Source organism: Micromys minutus (assembly GCF_963924665.1).
Source record: "Micromys minutus genome assembly, chromosome: 5".
Taxonomy (NCBI): Eukaryota; Metazoa; Chordata; class Mammalia; order Rodentia; family Muridae; genus Micromys; species Micromys minutus.
This window is the reverse complement of record NC_137974.1, coordinates 56,672,392-56,696,757: the sequence shown is the minus strand read 5'-3', so window position 1 is coordinate 56,696,757 and position 24,366 is coordinate 56,672,392. Positions and strand designations below refer to the sequence as shown.

Sequence of the window (24,366 nt, the reverse complement as noted above, 5' to 3'; positions counted from 1 at the left end):
CAGGCCATGCAGGCCCCTGTTTGGCTGAAATGGGTCATTAGCTCTGAGGAAGCTGGGTTCAGTGAGTGAGTGTACTCAAACACCCCTGCTGCGTGCCCTCAGTGCTGGCACCGCCTTTAATTCCAGCACTCTGGGAGGCAGAGGCAGGTGGATTCAGCCTGGCTCTCAGTTTTGTAAAAGCAAATTCTAGCACAACTAGAGAAAAAAGAAAAAGAGAGCAAACAAACAAACAAGAAACCTCGCCACCACCACCAACAAAGTCCCTGTAGCAAGGTGGTACAAGGGACTGAGGTCTCTTGTTCTAGTCAGTACAGAATTCTAGCCACAGGAAGTGTCCACTGTCTTAGGGTTTTATTGCTGTAAGAGATACCATGACCACAGCAACTCTTATAAAGGAAAACACCTGCTCGGGGCTGACTTAACATTTTCAGAGGTTCAGTCCATTGTCATCATGGCAGGAAGCATGGCAGCACATAGGCAGACATGGTGTTGGAGAAGGAGCTGAGAGTTCTACATCTGGATCCACAGACAGCAGGAGACTGTGTGCCACACTGGGTGTAGCTTGAGCATAGGAGACCTCAAAGCCTACCCTCACAGTGACACACTTCCTCCAACAAGGCCACACCTCCTAACAGAACACTCCCTATGAGCCAAGCATTCGAACACATGACTCTATGGGGCATACCTATTCAATTCCCTCAGTCACCTTGGAAATAGGTCCTCTAGCCCCATCAAGATGACATGATGTCATTACCACCATCATTACCACTGTTGTCAACATCATTATCCATTATCAAGGGGTGAGTGGAATGAAATGGCCCCCATGGGCTCATATACTTGAATACAGTTGGCAAAACTGTTTGGGAAGGATTGGGAAGGATTAGGAAGAGTGCCCTTGTTGAGGAGGTGTGTCCCTGAGGGTAGTTGTGGGTCAAGACACAAGCTCTCCACTACTGCTCCAACACCATACCTGCCTATCTCCTGCCCTGCTCCCCACCATGATGGTCATGGGTTCTAACCCTCCGGAACCATGAGTTCAAATTAAATGCTTTTTTTTTTTTTTTAAGTTGGCCCAGTCATGGTGTCTCATTATAGCAATAGATAAGTAAGTAATCATTGTCATCTAAGACAGGGACTCAGCACAGGCTGGTCTAGAATTTGCTTTGTAGCAAAGAATGACCTTGAACTTCTGATTCTCCTGCCTCTGCCTCCCAAGTGGTGATAAGGGAGGCGTATGATACCATTCACAGTTTATGTAGCACTGTGGATGAAACCAATAACTTCATGCATACTAGGCAAGGATTCCATTAAGTAAGCTACATCCCAGAACCCCTGGCTACTGAATCTTCCTGAGTGACCCTGAGCCAGACCCAAATCACTCTATTGTGTGCAATTCTTGAGTGAAGCCATGGCTGTTCCAATGGTTTAGAGTCGGTAGGTCTGGGCTTATTTGGTACACAGCACTGGTAATGAGTAACGAATTAGCATAGACTAGCTTTGGGTCCTCCTGGCTCCTCCTCCTCTTTGGTTTTCTGAAACACAAAAGAAACACAGGATTCTTTTGTGTAGCTTTGGCTTTCCTAAAACTTGCTCTGTAGACCAGGCTGGTCTTGAACTCACAGAGATCTGACTGTCTCTGCTTCCCTAGTGCCAGGATTAAAGGTATGTGCCACCATTGCCTGTTGAATTCCCTCTTCTTTCTGGCAAGACTTTTCTTCTCTGCCATGCCCGGCTCCCCCTCACTCCCCATGTGATCCCAAGTCCCAGAAATACAGCGAGCAGTAAGATGTAGCAGGCCACTGCCTGCTCACACTGCTTAGAGGGCTTGGTGCTGCCTGCAGAGACAGAGAGAACCCAGAGATAAGGCTTACCCCAGAGGCATCCTGTCTCAACTGTCATAGAGACATCTTGCGAAAGAAGACAGGTTGGGGTCTGGGATGTGGCTCAGGTGATAGAAGAGGGGAAGGGGAGGGGAGGGGAGGGGAGGGAAGGGAAGGGGAAGGGGAGGAAAGAGAAGGGAAGGGGAAGAAGAGGGAAGGGGAGGAAAGAGAAAGGAAGAGAAGGGGAGGGGAGGGAAGGGGAGGAGAGGGAAGGGAAGAGGAGGAGAGGGAAGAGGAAGAAGAGGGAAGGGGAGGAAAGGGAAGGGAAGAGAAGGGGAGGGGAGGGAAGAGGAAGGAAGGGAAGGAGGACTTGAGTTGAGAGAATGTCCCCCATAGTCTTGGGCTTTTGAACATTTATCCATAGTTGGCAGTGCTGTTTGCAGGTCCAGGATGTGTGCTACTGCTGGAAAAGCATGTCTTTAGAGGTGAGCTTTGAGAGTTTAAAGACTTGTGGCATTTCCAGTTGGCTTTCTGCTTTCCTCGTGGCTCAAGATGTGAGCCCTGCTGCAGCCACCATGCCTGCCGGCGAGCTGCCGTATTCCTTGACATGACTCCTAGCCCTCTGCAGCCATAAGGGAAACAGTTTTTCTTCTATAATTTGCCTTGATTGGGGGGAGGGGGTCTTAGCATAGGAACAGAAAAGTAGCTGAGAGGAGAAGACCCAAACATCTGCCCCCTCCTAGTAGTCCTGTGTGTCCCTTCCAGTCCTACTCCTTAGGGCAGCAGTGGGTGACAGTGATTCTGACTTTAACACTGGGGATGGGTGCCCCTTGACCTCATGCTGTATGTGTGTAGCTTTGCCCAAGTAGATGCCCCAATTTGCAGTTTCAGGGGCAGCACGTGAGGGAGAGGAGGACTCAGGTGTATGCCACCCTGACGAGATGGGAAGCTACCTCAAGCCAAGCAGTTGGCAGCTGTCTCTGAGTGGGGAAGCTGGATTTCCCTGCCCTGAAAGCAGCCACTCTGGAGAATCAGGGCGACCTCTGGCGTCACATCTGTCCTTCTAGGCAAGGTGACAATACAGGTTCGACTACATTGCCAAGCAGTGGTGGCGCACACCTTTCATCTCAGAGCTCAGGGGCTAGAGGAAGAGGGATCTCTGTGAGTTCGAGGCCAGCCTGGTTTACACAGTGAGTTCCAGGACAGCCAGAGCTACACGAAGAAACCCTGTCTTGAAAAACCAAAAACTAGGGCTAAAACGATGGTTCAGTGGTTAAGAGACTGCTTGTTCTTCCAGAGGACCTGAGCTCAATTCCCAGCAACCACATGGTGGCTCACAACCATCTGTAATAAGATCTGATGCTTTCTTCTGGTGTGTCTGAAGACAGCTACCGTACTCATATAAATAAAATAAGTAATTAAAACAAAAAGAAAAAACCCAAAATCTAAAAACAATGACAACAAACCCAAATATCACTTACTAATGAAAACTTGAACCCTTTGGACTCCAATTTCCCCACCACCATCCTTAGCTTCTGGGATAGGGGCTGAGAGAGGGGCTAAGAGAGGCTTGGAGTGAGGGGGAAGGTGGAGGAGGCCACAGGCTTGAACTCCACAGGTTGGCTGAGGACTTGAAGCCGTGGGCTGGTCCTAGAAGGGAAAGGGACCCGAGAGCGGCTGGTGTTTGGGGTCCCAAGGACAAGGATGAAGAGGACAAGAATGCAAGTCCCCCATCAATCTGACCACGGAGCACATTATTATTGTTATTATGAAGTATCCCGAGGCTGATGCTCAGCCTGGCCTGGCTGGGGGAGGGGAGGCCCTAATGGTCCCATAAATCCAGGCCATAAAGAGTAATGGGGGGAGACAAATGAGATAATTAGAAATAAATCTCACCGAGGTCTCTACTCATCAGCGTCTCTGGAACTGGCCAATCTTCCAAGCCATTAGCCAGGGCCTCTAATTAATGCTAAGCTGCCCAGTTCTGGGAAGCTCCGTGACTGGGAGGGTCCCAGGCTGAGGGGTATCTCTGCCCGCACAGCTCATGATGGGCGACCTTGGGAGGTGCTGAGGGCCAGGTCCCCACAGCACACTCCTCTCTTGGTGTCCATATTCTTACTTTACCTTCTCGACCACTGCCCTGTGTCTTGTCTTTGTTTGTCTTGTGTGTGTATCTGTGCGTGTTCCCTTACTTTAGACCATGCTTGCGTCTGCTCTATGTCTTGGTAATTCTCTCTCATCAGATGGTTGTTCCTGTGGTTGAGCCATGGAGGGTCTCAGTCAGAAGGCATTGTGGGCGTCACTAGGGATTACCCTCCGCTATCTGTCTCCCCTATCATCTGGTCAACACCAGAGCAAGGACCTATAACAAACATGCCCTCAGAGTAGTCTGGGAATGAAGAAGCGGCCCTTGGGGGTCTTAGTTCCGTGGATGCTGTTCGTTCTCTCTCTCCTAGAGCTGGGGCCTCTCCGGTCTCCCTTACTCTAACCTCCATCCTATGGAGCCTGAGAAAGAGCCTCCATCTCCTTCGAGCCCTGGATGGTTTGAAAGCGTACATCCTTTCTGAGCTGCGTTTTACTGTTGGAGCTTTCAAGTCCAGCAACTCCACCTAACAGGGTTGGTGCACACACCCCAGCACCAGCCAAGGCAGTCCAACCAGAGGGCGGCTCCCATTATTTTCTTGCTTTGAAGCCTACCCGCCCACAAATGTCACGTGACTTTGGCCTAGCCAATCACAGCCTTTCACTATCAGCCTGGCGCGTAAACTGAGTGAATTGCTCTGATCTTTGTTATAGGAAACTATAACAAAGGAAACTGAGAAAACTGAGAAAGCAAAAATAGGAAACTGAGAGTGTGGGCCGCTGGTGTGTGAACAACCCGCAGCACACACCTAGTTCCTACCCCTCTGCAGTAATGACGACGTTGTCCTCCAAAAGCTGGTTTAGAGCTGGTAGGGATGGTGGGATGAGAGGTGGTTGGGACAGGGTGGCAAAGCCACTGAGGTACTGTGGCGTGGGTGTCATCCTAGATTGTGACCCTCCTCTGCCCAGGAAAGCCAGAGCTGAGAAAATCGCTTCGCGCTCCCGAAGCTCCTGCTTTGCCTACGCAGCTTCCCTAGTTACAACAGAGTCCTATCCCCCTCCCCCACCCCGCCCCCGCGCGCGCCCAGCAATACGGGTCTGCAGCAGCCCTGGTGTCTTCAGAGACCACCCCAAGTCCACTATGGTCAGAGGGCCCTGGGCATGGCGGCAAGTAGTTACGGCCGCTCAGGCTGTCTGCTTCAGAAGCTCTGAAGCTCCGTGTGCCAAGAACCCGAAGTGCGGGTTAATATGAGGCAGGCTGAGGGCATCCACTTTCACAAGCAGCCTCTGCTTCCAGTGCAGCAACTTAGACCCAGAACACGAGGTCCATTGGTTCAGGCCAGTGACAGCTTCCCTGGGACTCCTCAGCTTTATCCCCTCTAATGTGAGGAACATAGAATAAGGGGATGCCACGTGACTATGTAGAACGTGTTTGTGTGTGTGTGTGAGTGAGAGAGAGAGAGGTATGTGTGTGTGAATGTGTGTGTGTGAGGTGTGTGGTGTGTGAATGTGTGTGTGTGATGTATGTGTGAGTGTGTGTGTGGTGTGTGAACATGTGTGTGATGTGTGAAAATGTATGTGTGTGTGTATGAAGCAAGGGGTGTACACATAGAGGAGGGTGTGTGAAGAAATACCATAGGAATGAATTTGTATATGAAATTGTGTGTGGGAGTGTATGGGTATGAAGGTGTGTATGTGTGTGTGTGTGTGTGTGTGTGTGTGTACGACGCACATGTGTGTGAGACGCACATGTGTGTGCTGGTGTCTGACTAAATCCTTCCTGTGTGTGTCCTGCCCCCATCCTGTTCAGCTCTGGGGATTCAGTAACTATCCTAAAGAAAACAGCCTGGAGCCTCCAACAGGAAATCAGTGTTTGGACTGCTGAGGTGCCTCTTCCTGCCTCTGCCAGCAGTGTGTGTGCAGAGAGGCAGGCCAGGAGGGGCTTCCTGCCCACCTGGGCCAGATGCCGGATCGGTCAGAGCCCTTCACCCTTCCCTTTGCCCTGGCTGCTGACTCCTCTCAGCCCTCATTCCCAGACTTCGGGAGATCTGAGGCTGCCAGCGGCTGAGCGGAAAGCCCTGCACGAGCTCCTGAGGAGAAGAGCTGAGGGCAGTGGAGACGGGGCCAGCCTGAGGCCATGTGCATGGAGGCTGGTGGACATCCCCGGGGGTCCACTGGGGTGCTTTCAGTGTCGTGAACACTCACGGGGACAGAGACGCCACTTTCAGAGTCATTACCGGAGACACGGTCTTACTCTGTGGCTGACTCTTAACCTCGCTCAGCCTCCAGAGTGTAGGATTACAGCATGTGCCAATACAGCTACCTTTTGATTTCTGGAACATTCTTCAGAGATAGCACATTCACATAACGGATATGTTATGCCAAGTCACCCATCCAGGAGCCATCCATCCAGGAGCCAGCTGTCCATGGAACAGTGGCTCTGCCTCAGTCCTGTCACTGAGACCAGAATACAACAGTCTGCCACTTACCTCTACAGAGTGAGTTCCAGGACAGCCAGGGCTACACAGAGAGAACCCGTCTCAAACAAGCAAGACCATACATATAAAATGCAGATTGGACTCTTGAACCTTAGACATCAAAATAACTAAAAAATTGCAAACAAATATCGACAAATGGCCACAAGGGTCCTGCGTGCTTTTCTCTTGGTGTGATTGTGACATGCCAGGCAGTTCCTGCCTGTTTCCAGGGTGACGTTAGAGATCTGGGAAATAGGTAAAGTAAGGCCCTCGGCATGGGCCGTGTGGGGCAGAAGTCCCCTTTAGGGTCTATCCCAACCTTCAGCTTCTGTAAGGAAGCCCACTGATCCGTAACACTCCTAAAGAGAGTTCGGATTGCCACCGGCCATTTTTCTAGTATCCCTCCCCGCCAGAAGCCACTGTAGCCACCAAGTCTGGAAGCAGTCGGCACCCGTATCTTTGAGTGCCATCTAAGCCAAGTCTCTCCCTTGGACTCTTCCCTGCCCTGTGACTTGATCCTGGTCCCTGTGGCCCTGTGCACCCCAGTGATGCTCAGTGCCACCCAGGCCTGACAGTGCTGGCCACATCCTCCTCTCTGCCTGAATGGGTCACTCGACATGACCCGAGGCTCCTGTGGTCTTGACAATCACTTCCTTCTTTCTCTGCCTCTGGCAACTGGGGAAAGGACTTGAGCCACGGAATACGACTCTTGTTCAGGCCACATCTGCCACAACCCCCAGAAACTCAGGTACAAGTCAGGGTGTGCAGGCCTCGGGTGACCCCTTCTTAGGTATCCCACTGCAGCTGATACAGGGTCAGCCAGTGCCTTGGAGCAACTCCAGAGGGAAGCTTGGGGAAGCTGCAGTCTTGGGAGATGGATTAATCAAAGCCTGAACACAGCTGTTGTTAATTACCCTGTGCCAAGGTTAACTCTTCCCTTGCTGGACTCTGCTGTCAGCTGCTGGGCAGCGGGGACAGTGGTGGATCGGGTCTGTCCTTTTCCCATTACTGCTGGAAGAGAAATCACGGGCCAAGAAGGGCAGTGCATCTTCTTAGGATGAAAAAAGCAGAAGAGAGCGGCACAGGCCTGCCCACAGGCTGTGCAGGTATGTGTGTGTGTGTGTGTGTATAGAGTGCATGGACAGGTCTCAGGACAACCTCAGAGTCAGCCCTCTTGTCTTGTTTAAACAGTTTCTTGTGTGACAGCTGGCCTTCAAGTGTCCAGAGATTCTCCTGTCTGCCTCCCATCTTGCTGTGGTCCACCAGGATGATGGACACAGGTTTCCGTATCCAGCTTGTATGTGGATTCCATCAAAGCCGGGCCTCAAACATGTGTGGCAAGTGTTTTACCTACTAGCCCACCTCAGCCCCATACAAGGTGCTGCCGGAGGCCGAGGGAGCGGTTTGCTTTCCAGCATTTATGTCTATAGGTTCTGTAAAGAGCCCCAAGTGGAGACTGAACAGACATCTTTATTTACAGCAATGAATAGAACAGACCCTCCCTCTACCCCCTTCCAGTCTTTTCCATATTGGCCCCACCCACTCACCCCCACCCTAAAACCCTTCCTTTTGGTCGCTATATGGGTTAGGCTCCCACAAGAGCCCAGTACATGAGCTGGGGAAGGGAGGGGGGACTGACGAGTGGCGGGACAGGTGCCTTTTCACATTTTCTGTCCTCAAAGCTGGGGTAAGCTGAGGGTGGCAGGCACCTGGAGCAGAGGTAGAGAAGAACACGGGCCTACCTCCCATTCTGGCCCCCTCCCCTACCGTTCACAGTGTTCTGAGTCTTGGCAGCCAACTGGTTCTGTCCTACCAGGCTCTAGATGGCGTGTTCCTGGTCACCCGTTGAGGGGACCAGGCTATGCGTCTGAAAGCAGACCTGTTCCGTGGCTGAGGTGGCCCCTCTGAGCATCCCACCTTCTCACAGCTGGGTTGGGATTCTGAGGGGACCCCGGGGTCAGGGGAGGTGTCAAGCTTTGTGGGGCAGCTCTGGAGCCACCCTGTGGCATCAGGAGGAGAAACAGAGTCCACAACACTCCATGCAGATTTCCAGGCAGTCGGCCGACTCGCAGCAGGCATCCACGATGCCACAGTCCAGGTCGCAGGGCAGGTCACAATCTGCACACTCGCCAGAGCCACAGCAGCAGCAACAGAGGCAGGAGTCCTCGGAGCTGCAGGAGCCACAGGTGGCACAGTCCAGGACGATGTTGCAGAGGGTCAGGAACTCACAGAACAGACAGGACAGTATGCAGTGGACACAGCAATCTGTGGGCATCGGACAGGAGAGTGAGAGGCCAGAGCAAGGGAGCCCCGGTCACAATAGCCCAACAGAGCTGCTGACTGCCTGCCATTTCACTTAGCTCCCATAGTTCCCTCTAACCCAAGAAGCAAATGAAGCTTGTGGGGCTGCCCAATTTCTTTATAGGCACAGCAGCCAAGTGGGGAATTTCAGGGAGCCCAGACCGTCTACATGAGGAGTCTTAATTAGTTAATAGGCATGTGGGTGAAGAGGTCGTCCACACACAGCTGTAAGGACATTCATCTAAGCCTCTGGTAACAGCTCTATGATGTGGGCTGTTAACTAGCCCCATTCTACAAGGGAGGAAACTGAGGCACAGAGGTTGGCCACTTAAAGATGTGGCTCAGTTAATATAGCGATTGTCTAGCGCGCGGGAAGCCCTGGGTTGGATGCTGTGTGAGTTGGGCACGGTGGCACACATCTCTAATCCCAGCATTTGAGCAGAGGCAAGAGCATCAGCAGCTCAAGGTCATGCTCAGCTCCGTGGTGAGCTTGAGGTCAGACTGGGGTATACGAAACCTGTCTCAAAACAAAAACAAACAAAAATAAACAAATAAACAAGAATATAGAATCTGGGGGCTGCAGAGATGGCTCAGTGGTTAAGAGCACTAGCTGCTCTTCCAGAGGTCCTGAGTTCAATTCCCAGCAACCACATGGTGGCTCACAATCATCTGTAATGGGATCTGATGCCCTCTTCTGGTGTGTCTGAAGACAGCAACTGTGTACTTATATATAATAAATAAATAAGTAAATTATATATATATATATATATATACACACACACACACACATATGTATCCCTCAAGCACTGAACTCCCTAAGCTTGGTCTTTGACCACACCTTACCAACCTGCTGTTTATCCCACAGGCAGGAAGGAGCCTTTAAAAGCAGAGGCTGAGAAATGAAAACTAAAAAGAGAGGCTATATATCAAACCCCCAGTTTGCTCGGAGCCATCACTGACCCAAACCCCAAAGGATTCCCCCTTAGGTTCCTGGTGGTCCTCAGGCCCAGAGACCTCACTGTTCCTGCATAGCCCTGGACACCCACTACTTTACCTGGTCCACACTGACAAACCAGAGCCACTCTGTCTGAAATGTTCTCACTCCCCGTTCTCATTATTTCTCCCAATGTCACCTCCTAGCTGGGGACAGGCTCCACTACTCCTGCCCAGGGGAAAACAGAGCCTCTCTTCGCCCTGGCACACCCTGCTCTGTCACCTCCCACCAAGTCACAGCCTTTAAGCTGATGGATGGACATCCCATACTTCACCAGACCCTTGGTCTGTTATGTTCACAGATGTGTCACAAGTCCCCTGAACAGGATGTGGCTCAGTCAGTGCATGCACAAAGTCCCGGGTTCTACCCCAGCACTGCATAAAAGCTGGAGTTCTGCATTCTGCACGTCTGTATTCCCAGATCACGGCAGGTAGAGGCAAGATGACCAGGAGCTCAAAGTCATCCTTGCCTACACAAAATTTGAGGCCAGCCTGGGCTACACAAAGTGAACACAGTAGGGGCTCAGCTGAATTAGTGAGCTATAGTTCTTTGCACTGCTGAGTCCTGGGTAGTAAGCCCCAAAGGCCAGGCCAGGGGACAGAGCACCCATCCATCCCCACCAGAACTGCCCTTTGCTGACTCATGCTATCCAGCATCCTTTGAGGATGTCTGGTCATCAATCTAAGCTCAGTTTGTATACAGCAGTTCTCTTCAAATGCAGATGTGGTAAATTACTGCTATAATTAAAACCCTCAGCCCATTGCAACCATCCATGTGTGTCAGTGGGCCATCTTTGTACCCTACAACATAGTTGGCATAGTTAATTAGGCTTTCTCAGAGTTCCTAGGTGCCTAGCGTCTCAGTCTACCTGCCAAATGCTATCATACCCATTACCAGACATTTCCATGTTCAAGTTCACTACCTTGCCCTCTAGACTCTACACCCCCTCTGCAGCCTTCTGGGCTGGTGTGGGTGTTCCCATGCTAATGGAACCTCTCTACCTGCCCTTGTCACAGGAATGATGATGATCACGTGTGCCTCGTTCATGGCAGCCGAAGGAGGGCAAGGGCTGGGACCCTAGCATAGAGCAGATGCCCAGAATGCACAAGAGTTATATTATTTATTTTCTTGCACCACAGGGATTTGAACCCATGACCTTAAACATGCTAGTCATTTGGTCTATCACCTAACTTAGCCACTTCCCCACCCCTAGGGCAAGTTAAGTGAATGACTGTCTGTCATAAAATACTTCTGGTAGAATCTGCCCCCAGGGGTGACACTTCAGAAAGCATTAACAAAAGCACACCAGCATGTGTGTGTGTGTGTGTGTGTGTGTGTGTGGTGTGTGTGGTGTGTGTGGGGGTGTGGGGGAGGGTAGGGCAGGGGTTCCACGGAGATGGCTCAATGGTTAGAACTTCTTTTTCTTCCAGAGGTCCTGGGTTTGAGTCTAGTTCCAGCTCCCACACGGTGACTCTCAACCATTTGTAACTCCAGTTCTAGGGGATTTGATACACTCTTCTGGCCTCTGAGGGTATCAGGGACACACATGGTGTGCATACCTATGTGCAGGCAGAATTCTCACACACATAAATAAAATAAATGCATCTTAACAATAACAAGTGCCCCACTACCCTGTTTTCAGGTTGCTAGGCCAGGGTCCCCCAGCATGAACAGGAGACCTGGGCAAAACCAGCTGATTGAGGACTGGAGAGATTGCTCAGTGGTTAAGAGCACCGGCTGCTCTTCCAGGGGTCCTGAGTTCAATTCTCAGCAACCACATGGTGACTCACAACCATCTGAAATGGGATCTGATGCCCTTCTCTGGTGTGTCTGAGGACAGCCACAGTTGTACTCATCTATATAAAATAAATAATTATTTAAAAAACAAAACAAAAAAAAAAAAAAAAAAAAAACCCAACCAGCTGATTGCTGACCTAGGCAGCCAGAGGAGGCTCTGTGTGGTTGGAACAGCAGCTGTGTGTCCGATCTGAAAACTTTTGGCCTCCCTTGCTGTACTTTGTCCCCACTCCCAACACCACACACACCTGAGCCACCACCCCGGCCACATTGCCACCACCCCTGTTCTACTCTCTCCTATCACTTTAACTAAACAGGTGGTCCACTCCAAAAAGAATTTTTTTTTTTTCATTTCTTTGGTGCTGGGAAAAGAAAGTCATCCCCTGCTAAGCATGCACCCTACAGCCGCCTTGTGAACATTTCCTGATTCCAGAAATAAGGCAGCTAATGCCAGATCGGCCCAGATGTACCTTGTAAGGTTTACTAAGTCAAACGGGACAGCAGAGTCCAAGGGGTCCAGGCGCCCGGCTTAATCCCGTTACCTTTCACCTTAGCTTCTGCTTAGCCTCTAGCTGTTTTTTTCCTGTGGTCCCACGGATGATGATTCACTGGAAGCTGGAGGCCTACCTTTCTATACAAATGTACTGGCTGGGTCTGTGCGTCAATTTGACACAAGCCAGAGTCATCATCGAGGAAGGAGCCTCAGTCGGGGAAATGCCTCCCTGAGATCCAGCAGTAAGGTATTTTCTTAATTAGTGGTCAATGGGGGAAGGGTCCGGCCCATTGTGGGTGGTGCCCTCTCTGGGCTGGTGGTTCTGCGTTCTATAAAAAAGCAGGCTGGGCAAGCCACCAAGCAATACCCTTCCACTGCCCCTGCGTCAGCTCCTGCCTCCAGGAGCCTGCCTTGCTTGGGTTCCTGTCCTGACTTCCTTTGATGATGGATTGTGACTTGGAAGTGCAAAGCCAAATAAACCCTTTCCTCCCCAACTTGCTTTATGGTCATGGCGTTTTTTTTTTTTTTTTTTTGTTGCAGCCATTGAACTGCTCAGACACCATCCCCCACACATGTGGAGGTCAGAAGACAACTTGTGGGAGGAGTAAGTACTCTTTTCCCTCCCCGTGGGTACCGGGGGATTATAGCCATGTGCGCCACCACACCTGGTTTCTTGCTACTTCTTGAGACAGGGTCTTGTTATGTAGCTCAAGATGGCCTTGATCCTCTGACCTCAGGCTCCTAAGTGCTGTCCCGCTGAGTTGTGCATTGCTTAAGCAACACGCTGGGGATGCTGCCTGTCTGTGGATGCGGGGCAGCAGGGGCCTTACCTTCCTGTGCCTGGAGGGGGACCTGTGAGGCTGACCGGGTGCTGCCTTTGCTCTTCCTTCCGGCCTGGCTGCCCAGAGATGGATGTGCCTGCAACTTCCGGTGGGCCTTGGGCCCGCCCAGAGCACCGTTTTCCGCGTGCCCCGCACTGCCTGGTTCTGAGAGGTGGTCGTGGCCGGAGCCATTTGGCAGTAGTGGGGTGCAGCCTTGGGGGTTCCCTTGAGGCTGGGCTGGAAAAATGAAGAGGTGATGAGGAAAGAGGGTTATCCTCTAGTGATCAGTTTGAATCCTGCCTGCTTCATTCCTAGATGCACCTCAGGGCCGCGCAGGCGGATTTTTCTTCTTTACATGGAGAAACTGAGGCCCAGAACGCAGAAATGACTAGCCTACAGTGACAGTATAGAATAGTGGCAGACTAGGGCTCAGCTCCCAACTCCTTTAGCAGTGCTCATTTCAGAAAAACCAAGCCCCAAACTAGAGGTACAAAGCGGGCACGGGGTTGGGGGGACCCTACTTTCTTACCCACATGAAATCTGTTCTCTTATTTTAGGCTCTGGGATTTGGGCTAGAGTGGTGTGGTAGGGGAGACAAGGCTGGCTGGGGTGGCTTAAGCCGGCAGCGAATCGGTTAACCTTCACCTTGGCTTCTGCCAAACCCCCAGCTGTTTTCGCCCTTGGTGCTGTGGGTGACTTATTGGGAACATCTGGAGATGCATTCTTGGCCCTGGACTCAAGGGCCCCTCACAGCAGCCCCTTTTTTCCCTGCTTCTTTCCTTCAGCCCTGCAGAGTCCCACCCAGCCCTGCTGCTGTGGGCTGAGAGCGGAGGGAGGTTCTGGGTCTGAGTGATGGGGGAGGGGTGGGGGCTGGTAGGTGAGAAACCTCCCGGAAGGCCAGTTAACCCTCCCAGCCTAAGCAACCAATTTTAGGAAGCTGAGCCTGCGGGGGTCCCCCAAATCCTCCGCTCTCTTGTAGATACCAAAGGATCCTCAACTGAGTAGGAGGTGAGGGTGTGTGTATGTGTGAGGGTGTGTGTATGTGTGTGTGTGTGTGTGTGTGTGTGTGTGTGTGATGCTGGTAGGAGAAGTGGGTCACAGGAGGTCTGGAACACCCTGCTGCTGAGTGTCTCCTGTAAACAGGGTATTTCCAGCTCTTAGCTGACCCCTTGAGCCCTGACTTCTCCAGGCTACCTTGTGGATTTAAATTTTACTGGAGGTCTCAGGTGCCCGGGTGAGAAGGGGGCTGGACACTGGCTGTGTGCTGGCTGGAAACTGTCCTCAGCACTTGCTGACTGACTTCTCATGGAATCCTCTTTATAAAACTTTCTTTTTCCTCCATTGGATCTTTTATAGAGAAAGCTAGACTCAGACCCCGTAGCTGACAATCATCCTATTCAATCCCTCATTCTCCTGCCTCCACTTCCCAGGTTCTGGGATTATCGGTGTAGACCTCCATGCCTGGATCACTATCTTTTTTCACTGATAAAGAAACAAAGTTGCAGAGAGGGACAGTAAGTAACTTTCCCAAGGCTACACAACTAACAAGTCTCAGAAGCGGAACCCATTTGAGATTTGAGCTGGATTCAGCAAAAGCTGGGGACCGAGGAACTGGGAAATAATCTTTTACATTCACATAGTCACTTAAAGAAATTTTTTAAAATTTGTTTTTACTTTATGTGCATTGGTTATGTCTGCATGCATTACATCTGTGTGAGGGGGTCAGATCCTGGAGTTACAAGTGTGAGCTTTAGTGTGAGTTCTGGGACTTGAACTTAGGACCTCTGGAAGAGTAGTCAGTGCTCTTAACCGCTGAGCCATCTCTCCAGCCCTTATATAATCATGTCTTTTAAGCAGTAGCTAGTTAAGATGTCTTGAGTAGGTAACTTCTTGTAAGTAGATATGTTTGGATAGGTATTAGGGGCAAGGTGGATTACACATAGTCTTTGAACATCACAGTGATCTATTATTATTGGCCCATTTTTCCGATGAAAAACTGTGAGGACCAACTGGTATAATTTGAACGATTCCACAGCTAGGAAGGGGAGGGAGGAGGCCTAGTAGGGTAACACCAGTGACAAGGTGGGGAGCAGAGGTGACACGCTGGGAGCGAGGGCAGACACTGGGGCCTGCACCTGGCAAACAGCAGCACAGCCTCGGGAGTGGCCAGGCCTGAATCATCCTGGCCACACAGATGACTGGGCTTAACCTTTGACCAGCCTCACTGTCCCTTGCCCTAAACATGGGTACAGTGGCCAGAGGGAGGGAATGTGTGGTAAGCCCAGGGCCCTAGGAGTGCTGCAGACACAAAGCTTGCCTGTGGCCTTCGGTGTGGGGTGGCCAAGGGGTGGGGGTGGTGTTGAGTCATAGTGCAAACACTCAAGGCCACAGACACAGGGGTGTCTGTCCCACTCCCACCTGGGACACCCTCCCTGTGTCTGTGTGTGTAGGAGGCTGAGGACACTGCTCTCCCAGGAGTTAAGAACCCTACTTCCACACTTGGCCCCAATTCCCTGGCTAGAAGTCTAGGAGGCACAATGCCTGTGCCAACAAGGCAGATGGGCACAGTGGAGTGAGGCCAGCAGACTTGAGTCCCAGGCTTGTGTCCTGCTCTGTTCTAGGTCTGTGCCTCAGTTTCCTCATCTGTAGAATGGGCTTGATAAAAGAGCTACGGCGATGCCTCTCTAAGAAAGCATCCAAGCTCACTCAGAGACAGAAGTCGCTTTGAGGTACGATCACAGAAGGCAGCAGCTGCTTATTATAAAAGGACCTGAGGGCCAAGAGGCCTCCATCTTTATCTTGGCTTGGTAAAGATGATGAATTTCCACTCCTTTCTCCTCAGAGCAATGGGGAGCTTCCCTCTTTCCTTTGCACCCTGGCCCTGCACTGTACTGTGTTCCAGCTTCTGGGCCTGCCCAGCAAACCAATTCTGAGAGGCAAAGGTGCCTCTTGCCCTACAACCTTAACCTGGATTAAATGAGTCTGGCCTCTTACAGGGCAGAGAGGGCCCATGATGTCACATGACTCGTGGGACAGCCTCCCTGACACTTCCCCACCTACAGCAGCACCCAGGACAAAGACAGCGCACCTGTACTTCTGATAGCACATCGGATTTCCCCACATGTTGCCACCCCAAACCCCAGGTTCCTGGGACTCACATGTCACAGCTTCTGTGGGGACATCGAGGTCAGTGCTGTTCAGAGTCTGGTGAGCCCCAAGACCACTGTCTTGGGGCATGGAGGGTGCGGCCTCCTCCAGGGAGCCCTCTTCTGATGATGCCTCCGCAGGGTCAGTGGACCTTGCTGCTACCTCCAGCCCAGGGAGGAGGGACATGATCTGGGCTAGGGGGAAAGCAGATGATCAAAGGTTGTTTTCCTGGTGTCTTCCCGTGTGCCCAGGTCCGACCTACAGCCCAGAGCACCCAACGAACCCTCACTTCTGGTCTCCTTATGAGACACCAAGCTCTCACCCTATCTGGCTGTGGTATTTGACTTTCAAATTGATAGTTCCCCAAATCATAACTTATACGTGAGCAAGCATTTGTCCATGGGTGAATACATACATGTGACATCTGTGGTATAGAGATGTAGGGAGAGAAGAGGCATGCAGTGTAGGAGAAAGCTGACAAGCTGCTCATTGCTGCAGCCTATGAGTAGCTATGAAGACTGACAGGCACTGGATGGTAGATGCTGGGAGATGAGAATCGGGGAAGGCTGAGTCGCTGAGATCTGGTGACAGACAGTCTGGGATGAACAAGAAAGCCAGGAAGAAGAAAGACAAAGACTAGACAGGGCCTGGGCAGACCCAAGCAGGGAGCGTCTATGAGACAGGAAGAAGGCAGAGATAGAGAAAGTGGGTCGGAGAGGGGATGCTGGCATGGGAGAGAAATGAGAGAGAAACCTGGGGGTGAGGAGCAGGGAGGGACCTCAGGCAGGAAGAGAGGCCGGGAGCTAGCCAGGAGCAGTGGGAAGAGGTGAACCACAGGCCCATGTAATTAGAGTGGCTCTGGGCAGGGTGGGCGGAATGAGGGAATGAAGTCACCTACAACCCAAAAACTCCCCTGGCAGCAGCAGAGTTGGGCACCTTGGGCTCTCAGGAAAGCTCAGGGGATGGGAGGTGTCTGAGAGCCTACAGTGTTGGCGTCTGGGCTTGGGGAGATCTGGGGACAAAGCCAAGGGTCACGGGGCCTAAGCTATGACAGTTTTGGGGTGCAGTTGCTTCTTAGCAGACCCCAGCTTCTGTGCTGTACAGTGTGATGGTGGTGGTCTCAGGGCAAGGCCCCTCTACCTGTGTCTCCCTCATACCTCCCATGCTGGGAGAAAGAAGAAACAGAAGCAGACGCCAGAGGGCAGGGCTGCAGGGAGGCAGGTTACATAGACGTGGGTGGGAAGATGGAAGGGAACAGCAGTAAGGCCCAAAGGTAAGAGGCCCCCACCGCCTGGATTCAGGATGCGAAAAATCGAATGTCCCTTGGCAAATCACAGGGCTGGAATAAGGCATAATCAACAAGCAGAGTTGACGGCCAAAGAGATGTCACGCTGTCTGCGAGGTGGAATCCCTGGCATGACTGGAAGGCAGACACTGAGATGGCACGAAAGAATGCAATTAGGCACTTGGGTCCAAATTCTAGAAAGAAAAGCCTGCTAGTTCCAGACACCAGCCCTAGGCCTCTAGAAACATCTCTTCATGGTCCCAGGCCCTGGGCTTCCGACTCTCCCACATGGTGTCATGTAAAAGACCCAAGGAAGACTAAGTTTCATGATTTTAAAAAAACTTTATCTTGGGACTAGAGAGATGGCTCAGTGGTTAAGAGCACTTCCAGAGATCCTGAGTTCAATTCCCAGCAACCACATGGTGGTTCACAACCATCTGTAATGGGATCTGATGCCCTCTTGTGGTGTATCTGAAGACCAGGCACTCATGGACATAAAATAAATAAATAAATCTTTTTAAAAAGCTTATTTATTTGAAATACTATGTATGCATGTGTGCATTCACACACGTGGATTTGTGCACATGAGCACCAGAATCCATAGAGACCAGAAGAGGGCATCGGCTCCCTTAGCAGGTTGTAGGCTACCTGATGTGGATGCTGGGAACTGAACTTTGGTACTCTGCAAAAGCATCAAATGTTCCTAACTGCTGAGCCATCTCTCATTCCCCCCACCTCACCCCCAAACGCCTTTGGTAGATAAAGTCTCACTCTGTAGGCCAGGCTGGTCTTGAACATAATGGGCAATCCTCCCTCCTCCCGAGTCCTGGGCCACCACACCTGGCTTGCTACAGAATTTGAGTTACCTTGTGTAGAAAGGAGGCACAAATACTCAGCCCTCAAAGCAAGATGCATACCAGAGGAGCTGTATTTGCCAGCATCCCATTTACCCATCTAACCTTGCCTTCTCCTTCCTACCCTCCCCCTCCCCAGCACTTATTAGCATCTAAAAGATGCCTAACCTAATCAAGCACCAGGTTACCAGAATGAGAAAAACCAGGCCATTGTCAAAGGAGCTGCCCATCATGGCGAAACTGGCTGTCATACACACTGCAAGATAAGAATTATAGCAAGCTAGCAGGCATGGTGCCTCACATCTGTAATCCCAGCACTTGAGAGGCTCAGGCAGAAGCTTTTGTCCAGGAATTCCAGGTCAGCCTGGGCTACAGGGTGAGACTCTCTCCAAAGCAAAACAGTGAATGAAGAGATGGCTCAGCAGTTAAGAGCACCAACTGCTCTTCCAGAGGTCCTGAGTTCAATTCCCAGCACCCACATGGTGGTTCACAACCATCTTCAATGGGACCTGGTGCCCTTTTCTGGTATGTCTGAAGACAGCTACAGTGTACTTGTATACATAAAATAAATACATATTTTTTTTAAAAAAGAGTTTCTGTAGAATGTGGGGGTTGATGGGGCAGCTCTGTAGGCCTAGCACTTAGGAGGTCTAGACTGAGCTATGTAGCTAGACCCATCTCAAAATAAGATAAAAATAAAATAAATCCCAGAAGGTATATTTACAAGAGGGTTGATGAGGAAGAGGGCTAGGCATGTAGTTCAGGTTCAGCAATCAGAGAACTTATAATGTTAGCTTTTAAGGATCCCGGTAGGATCCAGGTGGGGTATGGTTCCACTTACTATAATCCCTGCATTTGGGAGGTAGAGGAAAAATGACCAAGAGCTATGGCCAGCCCTGACTACAGAGCATGGACAAGGCCAGTCTGGGCCTCATAAGACTAAGTCTTTAAAAAAGTTTTTTTAAGAAGCCCCCACTCCCATGTGTGTAGGTATGTGTACATGTAAGTTTGTGTATCTGTAGTTGTGTGTGCATGTAGGTGTACGTATGAATAGGTAAGGATAGTGTGTAGGTGTATGTGGGCATATGGGTATTTGTATATAGGGGTGTGTACATGCATATGGGCATTTGTGTATGTGTATGTAGGGATGTGTGTATGTATATAGGTTACTGTGTATGTTTAGGTGTCTGTGGGTAGGTGTGTGTATGTAGGTGTAACAGACATGTTAGAAGGTACCCTGGAGAAGACAAAATCCACTGAGTGTAAAAGGTCTGGATTAAAAATAAAAACCAAACAACCCAACAACACAGAAATCTCCTAAGAATGTGCTTTCCTTTTAACCCCAGGTGTGGGATGGGGGGCTGCTATGGACTGTCCACAGCAGGACCATGATTTACCTCATGCTTGGCAGAAGCATGGTTTTGTCATCTGCAGAAGATATCTGTGGTTGAGTGATATTTGGAATCACGGGAACTTTTCAGAGGGTTCATAAATACAAGAGCCCCAAGAAGCACTGCCTGAGGCTGCTGGTCATTTAGGGAGGCTGATTGTGGTTTATTTGTAGCCATGACCAAAGGAGACATGAAAGGAAAGAAATTAAGTTCAGGGACTTTACTAACTCCTCTCTCCCCTCTATCCTTGTTTTTCTCCTATCTAGTGTTAGGGGGTGAAATGGGGCAGGAATAAAGGGTGGGGGAAAAAAAGAACCCAGAAAGTAGTGAAGACCAGCTACAACTGAGATTTAGACAATCATTGGGGTAGGGAGATTGAGAAGAACCAGGACCTGAGAGCCACTGGTGTGACGGGCATGAAGGGTCATATTCTACTCGGTGCTACTGAGGATGGGAGTTTGTAACAGCAGCTGGTCATCAAAAGCTCTTGGCTCCCCAGGCTTCTTTCTGAGGTTACCAGAGTGTACAGTCCTGACAGCATCAAGATTCCTACTCTTTTAGTTCCTAGAATTTGAGGAGGAGGAGGAGGAAGAGGAAGAAGAGGAGGAGGAAGAAGAGGAGGAAGAGGAGGAGGAGGAAGAGGAGAAGGAAAAGGAAGAGGAGGATTTAAGGAGATGGGAGCCCCCATCTCTGTCCCATCTATTCAAGCATCTCTAGCAATAATCACCTACATGGCTTGTGACCTTGAGCCTGGAAGGAACCAAAAAGTTCTAGAGAGACCATGGCCGGAGGAAGCTGACAATGTAGGAAATTTGACTTTCTGGGACCAAGTCCAGTGGTTCAGCTTGGACTCAGAGGGGCAGACCTGAAGCTAGGAAAGTCAGAGTTGCAGGCAGAAGAGGGGAACAAAGCATGTGCTCAGAGTCAGACCCACAGTGCAGGAAGGAAAAGACATCAGACAAACCCATCTGCTCCGCAGACGGTACCCCATGGCATCTGGACCCCGAGACTTGGGCTAGGACTAGAACTTCTGGGATAAGTGGGACAGAAGAGCTACAGGTGGGAGGAGGGCTTGCAAATCAAGAGGCCAAAGAGTCCATTTTTCCTTCTGTGACCAAAAGACTCTGCTCTCTGGTTACGGAGAGGGTGTTTAAGGGAGTCTCCTCAAGTGTGAGTGTAAGAGAGGGTAGAGGAAAGGTGCAGTGGGGAAAGGCCAAGAGGGAACAGTGTAGGCACAAAGGACCCACAGGATAGAGAGGGACTGATGTCCGTAGCTGGAATCCTCGAAGGTGCCATCTGGTCACCTGGTAGCACATCATTCTTTAATGTACACAGTGACCTCAAACATGCTAGAGTCCTGCGGCCCTGCTGAAATCCAGGATTCACATGATCGTTCTGGTCAGCAGGTCAGAGCTCTAGGAAGGAGAGGAAGTTCCACATGTAAATCTACACACTGCACAGAAAAGTCAGGGAGACACACAGTGGCAGCAGGGACATCATGCATTCCCTCGACCATCAGGTGGGGCGTGGGGGTCCTGGCCAGGAAGAAAGAGGAGAACCTCTTCCAGGTGAGATAGGTTCACTTCAAGCCCAGCCAGTTCCTGTTCTGGGGCTCCAAGTCCAGGCCCCAGCATTGTCCTTGCGGACAGTGGATCTGAGCATCTAAGCTCCCCTGCCTTTTGGGCTATGACTGTCTCTAGAGAGAGCAGATCAGGACTTCCGGCCAGAGAGTGATGTCTGGAACCCCACATTTCACTCTCTGTCTGACCAGACATTCAAAGCCTCTGGTCACACATCTTCAGTAAATATACAGAGGTCTTGTGTTCCAGGCAGACTAGCTTGCTCACGCCCTTGGGCTATCAGAGTAGCTTCTGGCCAAACTACCTCTGCATATATAGTTCCTCTTGACCACACTGCTACCATCCTTCCTGGTCTAGCCACAATATCATCTCTTTCTCCAGAAAGCCTTCCTGACTCCTTGTGACATCAGTCTTTTCTCCAAACAGCCATGTTATACAGACAACTTGGCAATGAAGTCCTGGTTTCTGCAGACCCGGCCCTTGCCTGTCTCCTTCCCTTTTGGTGGTTCGTGTTGACCTCTGCACTGCTATGGCTGAGTGTTGGCGCTCAGAATGCCGTAGGTTAGGGAAAGGAGAAAGAGGGGCCATATCGAGGATTAGGGGTAGCATCTAAGCTGACCAGAGAAGGTGGACTCTTCTGATGCCCAATTCACAAGTGTGAATTCACTAGTCACAGACTCAGGCTACTGAGTGGACAGGGTCTGAGCTGCTACTTAGGTTCAATCCAGTTGTTTTATTTTAGATCTAAAAGCTTCAATTCCCAGGAAATTGAATTTAGACCCATGGGTAGAAATGTGACTTTCCAGCGCTGGGCAGAAATCTTGTGGGCTAGGGAGCCATGATCTTGGGGCTCTCAGGAGTGGGTGAGGCCAGTGGGGGAGTCAGAATCTGAGCGTTTGGCTACCTGCCCAAACCAGAGCTCAGCACTCTTTCGCCCTGTGAGAGAGGAGGCCATGTCATTCCCTGGCTATTCAGCCAGCAACTTCTACTCTAAGGGGACAGTGTAATGGCCTCCCTGTTCTGTGGGCGCACAGGGAGCATGGGGGATTCTGGCCTCAAAGTCTGTGGGGTTTTGGCTGAGTCTCCTGCGGTTTGGGCTTCCTGGGTAGCAGGCAGAACAGAACAGGATAAGTGTTATAAAAGCTGCATTGTCTGGCCCAGTTCTGGCTGGGGAGGGGGCTTGCTGGAACACTGGGGGCCTCAAATTACAGCCCAGGACCAAGCCTTCCCAGCAGCTCCCCCTGGACTTCACAGCCTGTCTTGAGCCCACTTTGCTCCCCTCCTTTGCCACTGGGTGGAGAGCAGGTCAGACATGGGAGGGGATCTTGTAAAGAGATATCACGGGAGAGCACAGAGGGAAAAAAAATGAATAAGGGAAGCAAGTAAGCAAGAAAACATGGGAGTGGGGGGGGGGGAGAAAGAGAGGGAGAGAGAGAGAGGAATTCCAGACACAAAGGCCTCCCAGCCCCCTGCTAGCCACTGTCCTTCCACGCTAAAGGATCCTAGTCCTTGGAGGAGGGCATCCCTAGAATTCTAAGTCTTGAATCAAGGGCTCTACCAGACAGGGACTTAGGGTTGGTGAAGACAGAACACAGACACATTCGTCTCCATTGGCCAGACGTCACTCAGTTTTGGGACACCCTCCACCTCTACAGCTGGGAGAGGCCAGGCTGGGTAGACAAGCAGCTGAGACCATCCCTCAAATAGATAAACAAGCTTGGGTGGCCTGGGGAAGGTGGAAATGGAAACCCAGGCCAGAGAAGGGGAAAGGACTTGTCCAAAGTCATGATGAGAGTTTGAGGTCCAAGATGGGCTTGGACCTCCATTACTGAGGCAGTGTTGGGGAAAGAAGAGACTGGTTTGGGTGGGAGGAAGGCAGGGCTTCCAACTGAGACAAAATAGGGGTTTAAGTCAGAAAATCTGGGCCTACACTTCTGCACCCTGCCTACCCTGACTCTGAACTAATCTGCATGTCCTTATGAGCCTCAGAGAAAACTCTAGAATGTGAGAGGGCCAGAGGCAGGAAAACTAAATTAGCAGGTCCCCCCCCAGGGAGCCGCACACCCTTCCTTAGTCTGTAGGCTCCTGGGGCAATCAGGGTAGTTTAGCCTGTGAGGTAGGGGAAGGGGCGTTTTTACTATGTTGTAGTGTGTGTGTGTGTGTGTGTATGTGTGTGTGTGTGTGTGTGTATGTGTGTGTGTGTATGTGTGTGTGTATGTGTGTGTGTGTGTATGTGTGTGTGTGTGTGTATGTGTGTGTGTGTATGTGTGTGTGTGTGTATGTGTGTGTGTGTGTATGTGTGTGTGTATGTGTGTGTGTGTGTGTGTGTATGTGTGTGTGTGTGTGTGTGTGTGTGTGTGTGTGTGTGCGCGCGCGCGCGCGCGAGGGCCACGCAGGGTCGGGACTGGCCAGAGGGAACTTCAGCTAGGAAGAAGAGAAGGGGCCAGGTTCCTAACCACTAGTTGCTGAGACAAAAGTTTTCAAAGAGCATTTGAGCTACATTCTGCTTAGTTTGGGGGAAGGGAAGAAGAGACTCAGACACCGCCTCCCCCCCCCCCCCCCCCCCCCCCCCCCCCGCCACACACCCCGCCTAAGGCCCTTATAAATATTTACACACTGGGCAGAAATGGTTCGGCCACAAATCCCAATATTATGGGCAGACATCACGGAGTGTGAGTGTGTGTGTGTGTGTGTGTGTGTGTGTGTGTGTGTAGCTGGGCTAGGGGGAGTTGAAGCCAACTCCGCACGGCCATGGCCGCCTGCTCCGGGCCCTGATTCCTCACCCTAGCCCTCTACTACCCTCTTCTCCCCTTGGACCTGGTCCCCAATCTTGAGACCTTTCACACACCCCCACCCAAGCTCCTGGGGGCCATCCGCCTGTATGTCTCCAAGAGAACCAACAACCCCACCCCCAGAACTACTCTCAGCTTTCCACACCACGCTGGTCTACCTTCGATTTCCACACCCGCTCCTACCTGGGTCCAGGGCAGCGCTGGGGATTCCATGAGGCGCGTCGCAGGGAGAAGGGCACTGACCGCTCACCTGGGACATCGGCCTGGGACCTGGAGAAAACTGCGCTCAGCGGGCGGGGCAGGCCTCCCTCGGGTGTGCGTGGGGAACCGGAGTGGGTGCCCTAGCGCATACGTGCAAGCTGCGCGCTGCTGGCCCAGGCAGGTCACCTCGTGGACCCCGCCATGCGACACCTGGGTGTCTGACGCCTGCGCCCCCTCCCCGCTCACTCGCTCTTGGCTCCCATTCCAGCGCCAACTCGCACCCACCGATCGCCCCTTCCTTCTTCCTTCTCTCGCTCCAGCCCCCTCGCTC

At 51.3% G+C, this 24,366-nt stretch overlaps 1 protein-coding gene across 2 annotated transcripts; it reads right to left on the bottom strand.

Moving 5' to 3' along the window:
* Positions 1-8,387: 8,387 nt before the first annotated feature.
* Positions 8,388-24,113, bottom strand: MDFI (MyoD family inhibitor; the record flags this gene model as incomplete). Of its 2 annotated transcripts, XM_080917418.1 has the most annotated exons (4): positions 8,388-8,644; positions 12,795-13,022; positions 15,944-16,126; positions 24,018-24,113. In XM_080917418.1, 4 exons carry the CDS (start codon positions 24,091-24,093, stop codon positions 8,388-8,390), a joined length of 744 nt encoding a protein of 247 aa, XP_080773544.1. The 2 variants fall into 2 exon arrangements, with proteins under 2 accessions (XP_080773544.1, XP_080773545.1); XM_080917419.1 differs by lacking the exon at positions 15,944-16,126 and having other exon boundaries at positions 24,018-24,093.
* Positions 24,114-24,366: the final 253 nt, after the last annotated feature.